Source organism: Erigeron canadensis, chromosome 6 (genome assembly GCF_010389155.1).
Source record: "Erigeron canadensis isolate Cc75 chromosome 6, C_canadensis_v1, whole genome shotgun sequence".
Classification (NCBI taxonomy): domain Eukaryota; kingdom Viridiplantae; phylum Streptophyta; class Magnoliopsida; order Asterales; family Asteraceae; genus Erigeron; species Erigeron canadensis.
In genome coordinates, this window is record NC_057766.1 from 42,370,187 (window position 1) to 42,389,675 (window position 19,489).

A 19,489-nucleotide genomic window follows, 5' to 3' on the forward strand; every position below is an offset into this window, starting at 1 on the left:
TAGACATTTCAAATCTTGAAAAACAAGGGACTAAGATAAAGTGGTTAAATCTTGTAGAAATGTACCATTACTATACGTTAAATACTTTCGATTTTCAATTTCAAAGTTACATGAAAAAAATGAGCAAGAATTATAGATTATTTTCAACAAATATACAACTATTCAACCAATTTTGGTCAAATAAATTTCAAGTATAAACAAACTAGATCAAAATTTTCATTGTGTTTTCAAAACTTCTGAGTTGAAGATGCCCGGTTTATCCTCTGAGCACCCAATTTTGGGGCAGCAGGTTTGGCTCCTCGACCCCGCCCAGCTGATAAAGGCTTCGCTCTGGTTGTTGGTGGAGGTGCTGCAATGGCGGCCCATGGGTCATCACTATCAACAGAAGCACTCGTGCTTGCATTTAAAGGCTTCACACCCACTTTTGGAGGCGGGGCAGCAATTGAGCCCCACAAGTCTTCGTCCGTATCTTTGCCCACATTTGAGGTAGATTTTGGCCGTGGAATTGAAACTATAGTAAGCACATAATCTTGCACAACTTAGTAAAAGCATAATATAATGCTCAACTAAAAAAAGGAAATCCTCAATTTAATCTGGCAATACCTTGCGGTTTTGTCTGTATTACAGGCCGTTTTTGAGCTGCTTGAATGTTGACAAGGGCAGGTGGCGGCTTATCGTCTTCTAGTGGTAACATATCATCCCACCCACCTTTGTCATTCTCTTGATCTTCAAGAATACCATTCTCAAGTTCACCCCACCCATCCGTTGAGGTAGGTGACTCGGGTGCAGGTTGATCAGCCATGTCCTGATCAATAATGCCAGCACTTGAACTTGCAGTTCGAAGTAGTGTTGTATTTTGACTATCTGATGCCACCAACATAAATTTGGCAAAAAGTTAGTATTTCATTTATGGCAAATATCACATCATAAGTAACTTTTGAAAATATCACATTATTAGTAACTTCATGGGATTCTACCTGAGCTGGCATTGGAGACAGCAGAAACTAGAGGTGAGGTTGATTTTGGAGGTGCTTGTGCAGCTTGTTCAGACGGTTTGCCTTTCATTGTCAACGAGCTCATGGCCCATCTGCATCATAGTATGTGTGGGTGATGTTAGTGGATAGACTACGATTAAATTAATTTTGTACAATAATTTTCTTTAAAGGGTTTGTACAATAAGAAGGTCATGAACCAACATAAAAGAAGGATTTCTAAACTATGCAGAGTGCAAACTCAATTTCCTGTATGAAAGAACCTTTTTCATTGTTTTTCACTGCAGGGAATGGTCTTACTCTTTCTACTATTTAAAAGCAATGGATTGCAAATAAGATACAAGTTATATGACATTAGAGTCATAACAATTAAATAAGCTTACCCAAGTATGCTTGCATTTCCAGGAAGTGACGCATTTCCTGAACCCATAGACTCGGTGTCATCCCCGCCATATGCCTACAAAACCATATCAATCATCATACTTTATATAGAAGAACCGTGATTAAACAAGCTAATTACCATCAATCAAGTTTGCAAAGCATGCCATAATATGTTTTTCAGTACTGTTTCATGGCTTTCAACCTCCTAAAAGAGGTAATTAACAAGTTTGATCATGTAAAACACACAAGTAGACACACGAACCTTTTCATGGTACTGCTTCACTATCTGCAAAAATTGTTCAACTGCTTGAAAGGCCTTCGATCGTACATCACTGCAGCACACGTTAAACTAAAATGATTACTTCAAACAATTTACACTGCGATAAATATTTCTACATAAGCATAATGATAACCATGATTAGAAGATAACTGTGTACTGTGAAAATAAAAGTGCCTAAAGAACAGAAGGCAAGAATAGATGGGAATACATCTTATCTGTTGCAGCGTTTAATAACTTATTATAATATGTTAAGGCATACATATATGCTAAATAACAATAATAGGACTATGAGAATAACCTGTCAGGATCAATAGTAAGTACAACAACATTAGGCAGTACACGGGCTGCTATTTCTTGGACATCATAATAAGAACTGGTCGCACATAGAGCCATTATACCTGCCACAACAGAACTATTATTTAAAAAGAGGATAATCTCTAACAACGCAAAGATAGTTAAATACTTAATCAGGTAAAGTAGGAATTATTATAAAATTTTACCTGCTCCCCGGGCAGGAGGAAAAGTATCACGCAAAGCACGAACAGTGAAAGCATTAATCAGAACTCTCTTGCGTGTCTGCAATGAACAACGAAGGCAAATGTTTCCAATTATAGTCATTTTATAGAAAGAGTTGCTACATGTCTACATAAAACCACTCTGAAGCCTATATGTATCAGAAGACAAAAGTAAAATGGAACTATCAAATGTGCTTATAATGAAAAAGAATGCAACTAGTTTGCTAACCCCTTCATTAAGGTGACTAGCAATATTCCCAAGTAGAATTGTGGTATTTGTTCTGATTGCTGCCTCCTCATCCACCTACACCAATCATGAAAACAGGGGTGTGTCAGATAATTTAAAATACAGCCATGAAATGAAATATTAACAATAGAAGAATGCGTACATGTTGAATAGATGGACATAACTTCTAACACGAATGCTAATATTACTAGAGTTGGAAACTTGGAACAGTAACACCATAGAAGAGTATTTTACCTGAAGCTTTGAAAGATATTTTAATAATGACCCCGATAGAGTGCGTTGGGACAACTGCAAGTCAGTAGTAACCAACCACATAAGATTAGAAGAAAATAACAAATAAAAATAATAGAACTTAGATATTCCACTGCGGTAAAAGATAGTAATTCAAGTACATAGCTAGGATTCAAACATAGAGAGAGAAACAAAAGATGATACCTTTGGAGCAAGAATAAGCATGGACTTCAGAGTCAGCTCACGAAGGAAAGCAGATGTGTCAGAAAACCCAGTAGCAACGTGTGCGTAGACCTAATCACAATTATTAGCAGAAATTTTCTTAAAAAAAAGAAGTTAACCACAGTGAGAAGAATCAGCCTGTTTGGTAGTGATTGTACAACTAAGATAATCTTATTTATACCTGCTCGTCAACAACTTGGGCCGAAAATGACTCCCCATATTGATCAATATGCTGAAGGAGACCAACTCGAATAGCACGGTCATTGGAAGCAAAAAGTTTCACAATGGTTGGTAAGACCTACACGAATAAATAACCAAAATCCAAGGGTACCATAGTAAGAAACAAATCATGCAGTCACTAGGAGCACCACAAAGAGCAAAGAGTGGAGCAGAAAATAACCTTCTTGTTGAATTCCTCTGATGGAAGCCAAGCACCGATTTTCAAAAATGCAGTCAAAGCAGGTGCAGCAGCTGAACCAAATTCTAAGGAAGAAGCTAACAAAGGAAGTAACTGCATATCCGAAAGAGAAATATGTTGAGAGATTGTGCTGCAACATTATAGTAACACCTTACAACTTAAAATGAAAGATATACCTTCTTCAAAACAATTTCACGCGGAAGCTGCTCAGCTAGAGTTGGAAGTTTACGGAAAAATGTATCCTTCTCAACACTGTCCTTCAAATTAAGTATTTCCATAAAGTGAATAGTATCCACCAGCTTGTTCTGAAAATACTCTGTCATAAAGTTTGTACTTAGTATTTATCCATAGGCTTCATGTAAAACATATTGAACTACAATAAAGTGATAAACAAAGCCATGAGGTTTGAACAAAAGTTTAATTACAAATAAAGTAATTTATAGTTCAAGGGGGGTATTAGGACAAACCACAGTTCTCAGAAAGCTTTGATGAATTCAACCTGCGAGAAGGCATAGAACTCAAGAGTCGCTGATAATCTGGAAGGAGAGACTGTGACAAAGGAAATAGACAGACACATAAGAAAATGAATACTCGAGTAGTCGAGTAGCCGCAATTAGAAAACTGCCAAGGACTCTATAATGAGAAAACACACACACACACACGATATAAATAGAAATACAAACAATATTTCAAAGAATGACAATCATGTATCATGTCCCATAATGGCATGCTGACCTTTGGTATAGAAGCTGTATTCCGCAGCTCCTCAGTCTTGCTCAGTTTCATACCCGCAAAAATCTCATAGATGAGACAACCTGGTAACAACAGCCCACATCATGGTATAGTGTTCCAATAACATCAAGCTGACATAACATCAACCAGCACCTTTATTTTTCCTATATAACCAATCATATTATGGAAACGGACTTTGAATCTATATACAAACACAATCTTACACATAAATCATACAATGCACAGTATCCTAAATGGTTACTGCTGTTACGATCAACATTTGAATAAGGCAATAAGCACATAAGCCTATTTTCATTACGTCAAGCTAGTTCTACTAACAGGCTTGCGAATGATACTCAATATAGCAAGTGACTACAGCTTCATCCCTTTTCATAATACAAGAATTAACATCCCACATATAAAGGGGCTAAAAATTGAATATAGTACCAACCGTAAAAAAGAACTAATAAGCTGTCCTATCTACTGAGGCAATAAGTTAAGAAAAACAGTAAAGTCTCAAGCTACTAAAGCGGCTTACCTAAACCCCAAGAATCGATTGCCCATGGAGGGGATTTCCTAATTGTTGTCCAGTCTGATTTTGCCAACTCCATTGGTTTGTATTGTAAACCAACAAGCCATTCATATTGCTGGATTCACAGATGAAAATAAGACAAATCTGTCTGAGTAACTTAGCTAATCGTTCTAGTAAGCATTCACATTAAAGCTGGAAATGACAATAAACATCTGGAAAGCTTATATGATTCAATTATGATGGACTGCAAACACAAATGGTCCAAGACGCATGTTAAATTACCAGAAAACAATCAATGAAAACTTTTTCTATAGGAATGAAAATTGCTGCCACGTACAGTCGTACAGAATGATGTTTCTAAAAGTAATTTAGGCATGACATCTTGTTTTAAGTCGATGCAAATTCAGTCAGAAAAAGCAATACACCTAATGTGTGGAAGATAAATATATTTAAGCCATGGCTTACCAGCATCGGTCCTGTGGAGACTTCATTATTCCCATCAAACTCAGAAAGAGCATCAAAAGCATGCAACTTCCAGTCCAAAGTTGGAGTGACCACCACACTTTCTAAACAAACATTTCCATGCACCTGTATGGAATAGAAAAATGAGAAGACAGATGAGAGTTCCTAAGGGGGCGTTTGGTTGTAGAAAACACCCCTTGTTTTCTATTTTTGTATTCTAAGAATACATGAAAAACAGAAAACGCGTTCTAATCATAGTTTTCTAAAAATGTTTTACAAGAAAACAAAAAACAATGTTTTCCACTTTTTCAATGGAAAACTTGAAAACATCTTTTTTTTGTTTTCTATTTTCCATTTCATTCTGCCCCCTCCCCCTCACACCTCTCACATGTTTTCTAGTTTTTTACTTAGAACGCGTTTTCAAAATTTTTATTTGTTTTTTAGAAAACAAAAACCCCTTTCCTTTTCTAGAAAATTAAAAATGAAATACTAGAAAACATTTTCTACAACCAAACGGCCCTAAGCATCTTATATAGCTTAGGGACGAATATATTAGTAAGCATCTGCACTGAGATGTACTTACATATGTCAAATACAGGTATATATAATAAACTCGACAGATTCGATGGAGATATTAATAGCCAATTAAGCAATAACTTGACTTCACTTGGTAACAAACTAGTAGATAAATTGAGCCTAGAAGATAGCAAAATTATGATTTTCTAATTAAATTTTTTTTAAAATCATATCCCAGATGGCAATTTTTTCTAACTCTTGGCTTTCTTTCCTTAGTAAATAAGGCCGTAAAAGGAGGGATTAGTGCAGTCTTTTGAGAGAAGCAGGGCAGCATAGTCGTATCAAGTAATCAACTAGTCTTAAATCTAAATTGATCCAGGTCAAGTAATCCATTGCAATAAAGTAATGATCAGAGGAACCATAACTATCCAACAACACTAACAACCTGAATTACCAATATTCTTAAGACAATACTGAAGATAGCAACCTTTGGAAAATGGACAGTTGCCAACTCACTGAAACATAAGATATATGAAACCTTCAGAATTTTACGATTTCTAGACAATACGTTTATTACACAAAAACACTATATAGTTGGTATGTTGGTTACAGAAATGTCACACGACGAGGTACGTTATTACAACAAAATGACTGTACTTACAAGTTTGCAATCATTATTAAGGAAGCTCACGGCTTTTGCTATGCGATACAGTCCCCAAGCATAATATTCGTTCCTGTCGACAAAAAACAGTGAAACTAATGACAGCTGAATGTACAATAATAGCACACCTCGCAGAAATGAGCTGGAATAATCAGTAAACACGTAGGAGGATCTAGCTTAAGAGGAAAAAATTTAATATGATATGTGACGCAGTTGATTAGTATAGGTTCCATGTTATCAATTTCATGACTGGACATGTTTAATTAGGAATTGAGTGAAGTTGCATAAAGGATCTTTAATAATAAATAATCGTGTGGCATGGTGACCACCTCATTCATTCATGGTAATGATAATATAAAAAAAAACAAACAAAAGTGCTCTGGGATGTACTTATCCTCCAAACCCCACTTCATTAACCAAAAATACTTGAACCTCCAGACAGCCAGTATCAGTTAGAATTACGACTGGTCCATCGAAATATATTGATATATACCATGTGCTGCTAATAGAGATCAAGATTACAAGTGCTGTTTGAGAAAAAGCATTTTTAATGATGACACAATAGAGATGAATAACGACGAGAAAAGACAGCATGGCGCCCTTGCGTTAATCCCTGGATCATTTTGTTAATAGCAGACCTCAAACATGGGCAAGGTAAGAGAGAATGCCATGCTATCATGCAATCATGCCACCGCACTAAATCTTTTACCAGAAAGCACTTGTTGATGGACAATGGTGGATTGGCGGCATAACAGATAAAACAAGGGGATCGAGGAATCAGGCAAATGAACTGACAAAACCTAGAGCAATGTTTGGCTTCCAATTTCATTAGTGAGTAGTGTCAAAAAGGTGCATTCATTGTGGACTTATAATGGGATAGCTTTACCTTCACGGTACTTGCTTAGAAGTCGAACTTGTGCACACACAGAAAGTATTTCTAAACAGAAAGTCAGAAACTGCAGTGGAGGTGAAGTTGCAATTGCATCATATTCTTAGCCTTATTTTAAGCTGAATTTTGCATTCCAAGTGCTTTACAATGCAGTTTGAATACATCACTTAGTTTATCCCCTGACTCCCTAAAAACGATCTCATTTACTCCATATGGGAGCAAGTTGGTTACTAAAAACCGTAACATAAATTTTAAGCACACAAAATGTGTTTTGCATTAAAATTGCCCACGCGTTGCAGCAGCAAAAATAGACAACGTTCGAGGTGTTGTGACAATGTTAATTTCAAATCAAATACTTAATCTGGAACTTTTATTTGTAGACTGTAGTTTTTGACAACAACCAACAAAATAAATATTTGACGAACAAAGAGAATTTTAATAAAGTTTGAAACTTTTGTAAGGGTATTTTAGTCACATTGTACAAAATGGAAATAGGGATGTATTAAGATGGAGGGTAAATTAAACATATCAGGTTCTTAAAAGTTTTAAGGAGGGGGGTCAGTTTCTTTTATAAGGGAGTATAGATATTACCATTCTCCATTTAGAGTAAAATAGCAAAGAACTATTACATATATATCATGACCCACAATGCACCTTGTACGAATAAGATTTTTGCAAAAAAAAACAACAATACATCCACACTAGTTTGGGAAGGTTAAAATGGTATTAACCAACCCATGGACTTAAAACAGGCAATAATAACAGGACAGAATGTTTAGTTGAAAAATGAGCCTGTGTACCTTTGTGTACCTTGTAACCCTAATTCCTTAATCTTTTCCGCAAGCGGCATAACAGGTTCAGTGACAATATAAATAACAACCTTTGTGGAAGACCCATCAAATATCTCGGCCTCGGTACTGTGGAGAAATGACAATATATTTGGATGTCTGACCTGAAATTACAAATTACAGATTTACTTTGACTCGCCAAAGATTCAATAAGAAGATGTTCACATGTATCATTCACCCATAAACTTATTTAACGAATGCATCCACAAAACTTACAAGTGGTATTGATGAATTCAGATGAATGACAAATAATTAAACAATGCTCATTTAAGTCGTCGCCAAAACAAGGATGTGTAAGAATAAAGCAGAATTATACAAAGTTAAATTTTATCCAGATTCTCCAACCATAACTAGAAGATAACCTTGACAAGGTACCTCATTCTCGGGAATCGGGAGTCATCAGGGCATGGTTGATATAACAGCAGGCACTGATCTAGATGTTAAACAAGATAACTACAATGAGACTTCAAAGAGCATTTAGCTACATTTATTAAGATTTTCGATATCATAGCTGCTCCTCTCTCCAATTACACATATTACCATTGATAACGACAGATTGAACTAAATTTCCTCTAGATGAAAACCAAACCTTCACTATAAGTAGCAAAATTCTGATGATTTGACCCATGCATCAAATCAAATGTGCCAGATTAGTAGCTCCGTAAACATTGATGCAGTTGAATTGATTGGGGCATATGAATGCTCCATATATAAACAATGAGTATGAAGATAAAATCTTGATATTAGACTCCAACGTTGGAGCAACTTTTAGAAACAAGTCATGGGAAAGCTGAGCGAACCTACTACCTAATTTTCAAACTAACTGAAGTTAAACTCGCTTATTGCATCATGGTTACCACTTGCCAGATTACCAAGAATATCAAAGTTTATCAGAAAAACTGGGGCGATTAACATCATTTTCAATGAAATGCTCAAAGTTCAAATCGCATACATTGAAACTCTATACTATAGGCTAGACATTAGTCATTCCAAAAAAGTTTCACACTTGAGGGTTTTATGTCAAGAACAATTTCTACATCATGAAGTACTATAAATTTCGTGCAATTCAACTTAGGACGGTGACTTACTGTTCGAAGCCGCTTGACACCATTGCGACCAGCAGCTAAATGTCCATCATTTGCATTGCTTCCCGTCAGTGAAAATATTGATACCGGGGATCCATCGTCCTGAAGAAAAAAGCAGTATTCACACACCAATCCATTTCGATTATTAAAAACTGGACACAACAAAAGAAGTCATGCAACATATTCAAACATCGGAATTAAGCACATGTTGCCACTGATGGCATTTGCATTAGATACAGGGTCACTTTTGAGACATATGTAACATTATGACTACAAAATTCCATGTAATTTATAACTGATCATAAAATATCACTGAGTTCTAAATTACTAACCCTAACAAATCAAAGTCCACTGATCCTTATCGTACTATACATATAATTTTAAATTATGCATCAGCAAATAATTATAGATATAGAAGTAGAAGTTACTTTAGAAGTGCCGCGAGAGTGAGTCCAAGATCCCCAAGCGGAAGAATAAGGTTCGCCGATGTTATAAGGGAAATCCTTAACACCTGCACCAGATCCGGATACTACATCTTTTAAGAACTTAAACATCTTTTCTTCTTCTTCTTCTTCTTCTTCTTCTTCTTCTGTATATTATATATGGCGATGGCGATGGATCGTCGATCTGAAGTTGCTCGACTGTACTATTGTTGCGCAAACACGAACCAAGGAAGTGGACAAGAAATGGAATGGAAATTTTTGTTCTGCTCTAATTAAAACGATTAATACATTTTTATCAAATTAAATTGGATGATCTAGGTTAATTAATTTAAGTAATTTGGGCCAAAGCTGTTTAGTGACGTGTATATGTTGTGTAATTTGCCCATAAGAATCAGAATTTTAATAAAACATAATTTACTTTTAAAAGAAAACTACAACAAGAAAGTGACATATAAACATTTTTATTTTATCCAGAGTTAAAAGACTACCCACATTAAAAATTTCGGACTAAAACAAAAAAATAAAATAAGAGTGTAAAGGATTTAATAACCACACATGTAAGGTGTATCATCTTACTACATCAAAAATATAAAGGAATAGCAAACATATAACATAGCACTCTTTAGTGTAAATCCAACAATACATAGTAAATAGGAACTCATTTGAACATATTAAACATCACATAAAAACATTATAAACATAACCGTGAGCATAGAACCAAGCATGTGAGATGAGAAAAACAATTACAAGTGTTATGTGCAAATTCCTTTTATCCCCGTTACAACAAAGTCATATACGCAAATAAAAAAAAAGTAGAAATTAATTAAGAACTCTCAAGGCCCGATGGGCCCAAATATAATAATGTATGCTAATCAACCTAAAAAACAAAATAGTTTGGTCCATCTAGCTAGCAATCTAAAACCTTTCAAGTAAGAAAGATGTTAGAGTGACAAACAAAATACAAAGAAATTCTTACAAACTCATGATCCACCAATTAAATTCATGAAGAGATTGAGGGGATGTAAAGCACAATTAAATATCATTGGTCCAATTCATATGCCATGTCAGTTTGTAACTTTATGTTTGTAAATAGTTTGTAAATCTAACATTTCTCTTCAAGTAACTCTCACTTATCTACCATATTTCTTTAAACTAATCCTAGTCAACTAAGTATCTTCTCATTGGTCATATCATCCGATATGTGAAGTACTTTTGGGATAAAAGACAAACACTATAGTAACCTCTCCTCCCGGTTTAATCTATTTCTTCTTATTGGCAAACCAACTACAAAGGTCAAGCCGTCAAACAAAACAAAAGTCTAAGTAAAAGTCTCGTAATCTTAAACTCGATAAGCCTAAAAAATGTGCATAAAAATAGAACTAATAAATGTTAACACATATTTTTTCCTCAATCTTTATCATTGATATTGTTCCCGTGTGTTAATCATTTTTAATAGATACATTTTTATGTTTATCTTTTAAACACATTAAACATTTTACAAGATTGTAATAAAGAGACACCCATAAAAATTCCCCAAATTTTGAAAATATTCGGAGTAATCAAGATTTTTTATTATTTTTCTACGTTATTCTTGTTATTGTTATACGTTTTCTTTTGTCTATATATTTTGAAATGGAAGGTTTAACATAAATATATATTTTGCATGTTAAACTTTGTTGTATGAAAAACGTGTTATGTGATAATGTGCAAGTGTCATTAATGGTTAATATTAATATTGTTAATATTAATTTTGCTGTTCAAAATAGGGGGAAAAAAAAGAAATATTGTTAATATTAATATTAATATTGTTAATATTGATATCAACATCCAATAAATATTAGATTAAAAATGAATTTTAGGATTCGGCGGCATCTCATGTATAAAAGTTTTATTTTGCTCCCACGTTTTTTTTTTAAAGTTAGTTTTGATTCAGACGTGTTGGAGATAATTTTAATCAGTAAATCGCTGGACCTCTAACCCCTCCTCATGAAAATACCTTGAGATGAGAAACTCAAGACTCAAACCTAAAACCTTGGGAAAAACTCACATCCGGAGCCCACATAATGGATTTAGTAGATACCCTTGACTAATCCACACGTCATTTATGATATCTATAATAAAATTAAAAGAGGGGATTGTGGACACACTTGACATCCCTAATCCTCGTTTTTTAACCTAAAATTCTCTCCTCATTAAAATCTATTGTTTAAATATTTTTTAATTGTTAAATCTAAAGGCCCACCTTTATAGGGCATATATATTTTGATAAAATATCAAATAATACTTTTAAGATAGATATTGATGTATACGTTATGTACGCAAAATTGTATTCTTGCTTGATGATTATGATTACTGAGAAAAAAAACTTATATTTATAATATATATATATATATATATATATATATATATATATATATTATGTTTAATTGTTTATGCTTTATTACAACCTCATCCTATATTAGGTAATATGTTTTTAATTTTTAAAGATTATCACTTTTATGAAATCCAATATATTATAAAGTTAAACTATTATTATTATTATTATATTTCTTTTAGTTTAGTTTGTTGTACATAATAGACTCATTATTGTTTTAGCCCACATTAGTTCGTCTTGAAGATATTAAGCTAACACATGTTAATCATCATGTACGACTTCGTGTTGTGCATGTATGGACTGTTTCGGAGTAGAACAACCTAAAGAAAATCAAAATGTTCAAGATGGTCTTTGTTGATGAATTGGTATGTATTTTTCAAATTATATATTGTACAATTTTTGTTTCTCTTTTTGTTGAGCTTAACTCTAAATTGTTTGGTCTAAAAATGTTGTTTGTGTTTGTAATAAGTTTATATATAACAAACATCAAGTTTTTTATTTAACTAAAGTTTTTAAAAAAAAAAGTAAACTGAAATCAATATTTATATGGAATTAACTTTCATATGTTTCTTTCTTTAGTTTTCGTATTGATTAAATTGTGATATTGGTCATAGGGATTTATTATACTTAATTGAATTCTAATTTTTTAGTTTTGATTAATATATTTTGAGACTATCCATCAATTGGACGAGCCTGAACACTAGTTAAGTTCTATAGTAGACACGACAAAAATTACTCTTTTTAAAATATACTCATAATTAATATGTTGTTTTTAATTAATGTAGGCTAATAATTTAAAGTAACAAATAAAAACGACAGCCAATACACAAAGCATGACGAGTAGTTTGACTATGCTTTATATTTATACTCGTATACTCTAACAATCTAACATTAACGTATTTTGTAACTATAAGATTAGTTTATTAATGATTATAAATAAATGTAAATTATTCGAGTCCTCAAATAATCGGACGAGTTTATTGAATTAAAAATTTTAAACGAAACAAAGTAAAAACGCTAATTGAAAACATAAAAGAGTATGTAACTCAAGCTTGAAAAAGACTAAATATCGATTCGAGCTCGAGCCGAATAATCATTGAACGAGATCAGCTTAAAATTCCTAATATTTGGCTCGAATTAGATCATTGTTGACATCCCAATTGATAAACTGAAATATCATTAAAGGTCATGTTTAAACTCTAAATTAAACATGTAATAGTTTTATAATAAATTGATCTATGATAAATTGATATACATATATACTGTTACATATTAACAACTTTAACAATATGTAACAATATATAAAAAAAAAGTAAGTAAGTATACTTACTTTTAAGTAAGTATACTTATTTTTTTTATATACTGTCATGTTACATATTGTTAATATGTACATAATCTTAAGTACATATATACTAGTCTCTGATAAAACTTAAGTACATAATCATTTAGTTGTAAATTTATGCAGAAACACATTAAAATAGTTTTAACATCAACAGAAAAGTATTATAACCCGATTGTTTGCTAAAACTGGTTTTCCTCATCATTAATAAAGGTTACATTAGAGTTTCTTGGAAATACATGCAGTTTATTGAAACTAGACATCGATTATTCAAATGATAATTATCCAATGGATAATGGGGTTTTCAACAGAACCAAAATTTCCAATATTTGACATATTGAATCATCAAGAGAATCCCACCCTTGACCCTTGTCAGATGAAATAGAATGTTCCATGCATGCTACTACTACTTGCTTTGTATATTCCGATCTTGAGTTTTAAATTACTCGTATTTAGTATAGTTTAATTAGTTTATTATTATCAATATTAATAATCAATTTTACTTGGAAGAAAAAATATCAAGCACGAATAAATGTGCAAGAAACAATTAACAATTCGAGACGCCTTAACTATGACTTTAACTAGATTTTGGTAATTTTGTACGATGCATGCATGCGGAAAAATATGAATAAATGATCTACAATATTTTATGATTATTCAATTCATTAACAACGATGGTTAATGTATAAATAATTTGAATTGTTTGATATAAGTTTATATTACAAATCAATACATTAAAATAACATATTGGTAGCAATATATACAACGAATCTGTTTTAACATTTTATTAAATTATGTGTTGACCAATTTTAAAAACTTTAAAGTATTGCTAGCTTTTACCTGAAATTTTCTTTTCATTGTATTGATCAACCCCTAATTTGTTGAAATAAATTAAATAATGTCATCAGTTTTACAGATAAACTTGAAATATATAGCTAGTAATAAATTCTGATATAATATAATCGAAAAGATTTATTCTCTAGTTGAATTGAGTCAACATTTTATATTGTACACAAAAAGTTACTATTCTTTTATTTTTTTTAACCATCGTTGTTAATTAATCATGCATGTGTATATCGTATAAATATGCATCATGTTATAAAATAGTACGTACATTTATATATATAATCTCATCATCTTATATATAACTCAACAAATAAAAGAAAAAGGTAAATTAGTAGTTAAGTAGTAATTCAAGTTATTAAACCCGTACGTCTAGCTATTTCTAGGAAAGGCACCATTAATTAATAATGATGCACAGTAGTAATGATTTTGATTTTGATTTTCTTCATTAATTAAAAAAATAATTTGTATTGTGAAACAACAACAGTTTTTTCAAGTCATGTGTTTCAAAGGTTAGAAAATTCTTGCACCCATATCCCGGTCTAAAGACCTCTCATTCGCATACACCAAGTCGTCTTGTAGACCCGATCGAATCCAAAAAGATGCAATTTTATGAGACCATGACCAGGTCAACACAAAACTTCTTATAATTCCACCGTATTCCAGACACATTACATATACTTTGAACTTTTTCTTTCTTTTCTTAACCCCTTTTACCCATTTCTAATCCATATAGTATTATTTATATTAATTAATTAAGGGGTTATTTTCCTATTCATATATGAATACAAACCTTCATCGATCGTTCCAACACCATATTTGTTATTCACCCTCCAAACTTTAGTAGTTATTACCCGAGCCACCGGCCATCAAGTTTCTGATCACGTACGTCCGAATAAAAAGATCCCGAGAAACAACATATCATATCGATCAATGGAGGAGATTGTTTCTTTGATATTTCATGGATGCAAAATAGTGAAAGACCTTGAACAAACCCTACCCAACATTGCGAACCAACCCCATGTTCTTATTAATTCATGTGACGAGATTAGTAGAGTTTTCGGTAATGTAAGGGAGCAGTTGAGTATGGCGGTCCACGAGTATGGCCATCACGAGCCACAACCAACAATGGAGGTAGCAGCTGCAGGTGGATTAGTGCCCGAGTGGATGAGGAGTTCGCAAGCGATGGACATGGTGATATCTCACCATCAACAACATGGCGGGTTGGAGAGCCAAGAAATGGGTGGTGGAAATGTGGAGGCTGTGGCGTCGACGGATGTTGTTCCTTCTACATTGCAACGAACACGAAGAAGGTATGCATTTTTTACGTGAGCATTCCCTTATATATACTTTGCTATAGTTTTGCCGAATAAGTTAAATTCAATAACATGCTGATTTTCATGTGCACTTGTTTGTGATTTTACTGAATTTTCAAATTAACTGCTTCACACTTTACATTATGTTATTTTCATATATATGGTGTGCTAAGTTCCATGCAAGAATATACGTTCATTTTTAAATCTTTTGGTTCACATATAACATAAACTAAAATTGGGCAACTCCACTTGGGTTCGAGTTCCACTTCTCACATTTATAAGGTGGATTAATACGGGGATTTCGAGAGTCCTGGTTTCCAAAATATGTGTAATTTAGGAGTAGAATAGAATGCCGGCCGTTCAAAAAAAAAATTTTGGCAACATTAATTTGTTTTGTTAGCGTATCCGTTTCCTACAAAATTTGGTTCGATTCTTGGGGATTAATGTTCATAATTTTGTGTATTTAGCAAATGTTAATTAGTGAGTAGACACAATGCATGAATTTAAACCCGGGACGCACACATACCTTTTATTTCGGACTATTAGACCGGCAATTAATGTTCATGATATCGAGTGTGTTGTGATATATAAGAAAAAACCTTAAATGACTATATATAGCTATGTATGCCTTGTGTAACAAGGTTCGAAATTTATCTTGTGTAATAAATGAAGTTCGAAATTTATTATTATTTACGTAAAATGCATGCACGAGCTAGGTCTAATTAAAAATACTCTAAGTGATAGAAGTCGATCGCATATCAAGAAACATGCAACCGGAAGGTCTAATCAAGTCCATTTTTATGTTCAGGAAAAATGAAGTCGATAGACGAACGTTTAGAATACCTGCTCCCAGAATGGGCAACACCGAAGTTCCACCAGAAGATGGGTATACTTGGAGAAAATACGGTCAAAAAGAAATTCTCGGTTCAAGATTTCCAAGGTATATAATATATAATAATATAATAATATATAATATATATATATATATATATATATATATATATATATATATATATATATATATATATATAATTACGTGGCTATAGTAACTAATTAATTGCTATAGGTCTATATATATCCATCAAGTTTTTGTTTGAATATATACGAGTAATTATTATTATTAGGATTTTAATTTGTAGAAAAAGTTTGTAAGGTTCACTATCCGAATTTTATGTTAATTATACAACTAACTAATTTATGTACGTTAAACCCTTATTATATTAAGCTTAATATATTACATTGTAATACTTTCCAAATTGGGATTGTATATAATTTACATGGCATAATTGAAAGTTTCTTGGTATATACTCGTATTGAAAGTCTAATGGCCCTATGATTGCAACTGATTAAAAGTGACATTTTTAATCGTTTGAATTCAAAGTTTCTGTACATATATATATAAGATAGTCTTCTTGCCACGACATATGTTTATTATCACTTTGAATATTCAAGATTTCAAATATTTCATGCAGTGAGCGTAGACTTGGCATTAATCTAGATGTAACATTTATATATTATCGCTTATTCATTTAATCTTTACAATTTTGGTCCTTTGTATTTCAGGGGGTATTACAGATGCACCCATCAAAAGTTATATAATTGTCCAGCGAAAAAACAAGTTCAAAGGGTAGACAATGACCCATTCACTTTTGAAGTAACGTATCGCGGTGACCATACATGTATAATGTCCTCCACTGCACCCTCAATGCCGCCGCCGCCGCCGCCACCACCACCACCAGAGGCTATGACCACCCAAACTCCACCTTCTCAATTGCCCTCAACGGATTCACATTCACTCCCTCAATGGTTATCGATTGATCTAAAGCAATCATCAGTCGGGGACCTTTATAGCATCACTACGCACCATACCGTGCAAACTTATAAGAACCAAACTGATATTGGAAGTGGCGAAGGCCCATCGTCTCCTGCTAGATACGTTGATTATCCAGGAATGACGGATTTGGTTGATACCATGTTTAATTCAGGTAGTAGCAGCAACAATAGCATGGAACTAATTTTTTCTCCTAATGAAGAAAAAAAGGAAAAAACAAATTAATATATATACATATATATATTCAATAATAAGAAAGCAATTCTTTTTCGTAATCATAGGTTGGCTACATCTAACAATTCAATAGCTTAATTATCAATCTCTGGTGAGGTTGTAATTAATGGCTCAAAATATAGGTTTTAATTTCTTTGATGATTTTGAAATATGTAACATAAATAATTTTTTGGTTTTGCATTGTACCCTTTTTGCAATTAATTCATATTTGTTGTACGACTAGGTTGTTTGTACGCTACTTTTTTTTTTCTTTTTAATTGTAATTGTGACATTAATTTAAATAAATAAAAAAAAAATATGAAACCATAGGTTGCTGGGTTGATGCATGGGTGATAATGAACTAATTAAACATGGAAGTGTATAAATTGCAATCACGGACTTTTGTTTAAAAGGAAAATTGGGTTTTCATTTTATATCGTATCAGGATTTTTCCCCCCAAAAGTCCAAAACTCAAAGTGTTGGGCCACTGCCTTTTGACTCCAAAGGGCCCGTAACTTGTCATGTTAATTCGAAATGGGAACAGCCCAAATCTCATCTCTCATGTGACTATGCGAGTGATAATATTTACATTAAAATGAGCTAACAACTTGACAATTATCAATCTTATTAATTACATGACCAAATGAAATAAATTGATGCCGTTTTGTCGCGTCATCTTAAATTCATCATAATCATTTCATGATTCATTAATTGAGGGTGCACTGAATGAGCTTGACAATTTCTCCTAGTTGTGAGTCAAGTTGGTAACTAGGTAGCAAGAGGTCATATGCATGTGAACATAACGTATGAAGCAGGACTCTATTTTTGTTTGGAGGTCCAAGATGCATTTGACTGATGTCGATGCGTATAATAACTTCAAACTAGAAATTAAAGGAGAGATCCATATATGAAAATCGATTCTTTTTATATGTTAACATTATTATTGGCACAAATTAAGTTTGTAAAGGCGGTAGCCTCAAGTTTGAGCAAGGTAGGTTAGTTAGAAGCTCGATCGATCAGGTTAATTAAGGGTCTGTCTATAGATACCTCAAAAAATTGCTTAATACACCCCCTGCTATATTTAGTTAATACTCATGTCATTAATTAGTTATTTATCCCACTAATAATATAATATTTATTTTTCTATCTTACGCTCTCTCTTCGTTTTTTTCATATATAGCTCTCCACTTAATTTTTTCATCCATGATCTACACACCACCACTACATCTTACAACCTCTTGTAGCTGGCAACGGATAAAACAACGATATCATTAACCAAATTCATAAGGTGTCGTCCAAACTCTTTTATTTATTAGCCATTGGATTTACATTTGACAACATCATTTCAACCAAATCTTTCATTTTTTATTTAAACACTTTTTTTCTCTTACGATTTCATGATCTTTTTTTCTTGTTGGTATAATTGTCAAAGTGTTATTTGTTTAATAATTTTGACCTTTTTTGTTGGTTTAACTCTCAACAGAAAGAGAAACTGGAATTCAATGTTTAACTTTTTTTGTGACAGCTAGTATGAATTAAGAAAGAACAAAGGTTTGAGACTTTGAGTGACGGTAAAAATAATTTAAAAATAATTTTGTATTGAAGAATATATTATAGATAATTAAATTTTTTAAAAGGATAAATATAAATCATTATTGTTTTGATTAGAAAGAGTTAATATGAATTAGAAAGAGTTCGTATTGTGTAAATAAACAAAAGAAGACAAATTAAAAATAATATTTATATTAAGGAATATATATTATAGATAATTAAAATTTTTCAAAGGATAAATATAAAACTTTATTGATTTAATTAGATATTTTTGGTAAGTAATATTCTTGAAAAAATAAATAAAAATGTTAAAATGATGAGAGAGAAATAAAAATGAGGGGGTTTAGCTAATACCATGGGTACCTATAGCAGCTCCCTTAATTAATTGGTCGTGCTGTTGGAATTATTGTTCTATGTAATTTAATCTGAAGTTGTTAATTTGGCTGATTTATCAACTGTTGAACATACTTTTGTTGCCTATTATATCCATACGAGAGTAAGTATCCGCGCGTTGCGGCAGTGCGATGGTGGGGTGATAGGTCATAGAGTGTGATAGCCAGCCTTAGCC

The 19,489-nt window shown here is 32.7% G+C and overlaps 2 protein-coding genes across 2 annotated transcripts; one reads left to right on the forward strand and one right to left on the reverse strand.

The window, feature by feature from the left end:
- Nucleotides 1-41: 41 nt before the first annotated feature.
- Nucleotides 42-9,723, reverse strand: LOC122602875 (probable inactive serine/threonine-protein kinase scy1). The gene is made up of 21 exons (XM_043775483.1): nt 9,440-9,723; nt 9,015-9,113; nt 7,879-8,030; nt 6,190-6,262; nt 5,016-5,138; nt 4,557-4,665; nt 4,022-4,101; nt 3,754-3,835; nt 3,463-3,602; nt 3,269-3,379; nt 3,050-3,166; nt 2,851-2,940; nt 2,650-2,703; nt 2,398-2,472; nt 2,154-2,229; nt 1,952-2,051; nt 1,636-1,705; nt 1,376-1,449; nt 978-1,087; nt 604-864; nt 42-511 (listed from the first exon to the last, which is right to left on the reverse strand). The coding sequence occupies exons 1-21, from the start codon at nt 9,563-9,565 to the stop codon at nt 228-230; spliced, it is 2,406 nt and encodes an 801-aa protein (XP_043631418.1). The 5' UTR covers nt 9,566-9,723; the 3' UTR covers nt 42-227.
- A 5,081-nt stretch (nt 9,724-14,804) lies between these two features.
- On the forward strand, nt 14,805-17,441 carry LOC122606186 (WRKY transcription factor 55). The gene is made up of 3 exons (XM_043779148.1): nt 14,805-15,323; nt 16,135-16,266; nt 16,890-17,441. Exons 1-3 carry the CDS (start codon nt 14,944-14,946, stop codon nt 17,380-17,382), a joined length of 1,005 nt encoding a protein of 334 aa, XP_043635083.1. The 5' UTR covers nt 14,805-14,943; the 3' UTR covers nt 17,383-17,441.
- Nucleotides 17,442-19,489: the final 2,048 nt, after the last annotated feature.

Bases quoted from the DNA above. Each gene is read 5' to 3' on its own strand.
- LOC122602875 (XM_043775483.1), bottom strand. From the start codon at position 9,565: ATGTTTAAGTTCTTAAAAGATGTAGTATCCGGATCTGGTGCAGGTGTT. The intron at 3,380-3,462 runs GTATATCTTTCA...TCGGATATGCAG, and splicing joins GTGAAATTGTTTTGAAGAAG to TTACTTCCTTTGTTAGCTTC. The intron at 3,167-3,268 runs GTTATTTTCTGC...TTATTCGTGTAG, and splicing joins CAGAGGAATTCAACAAGAAG to GTCTTACCAACCATTGTGAA.
- LOC122606186 (XM_043779148.1), top strand. From the start codon at position 14,944: ATGGAGGAGATTGTTTCTTTGATATTTCATGGATGCAAAATAGTGAAA. The intron at 15,324-16,134 runs GTATGCATTTTT...TTTTATGTTCAG, and splicing joins TTGCAACGAACACGAAGAAG to GAAAAATGAAGTCGATAGAC. The intron at 16,267-16,889 runs GTATATAATATA...TTTGTATTTCAG, and splicing joins CTCGGTTCAAGATTTCCAAG to GGGGTATTACAGATGCACCC.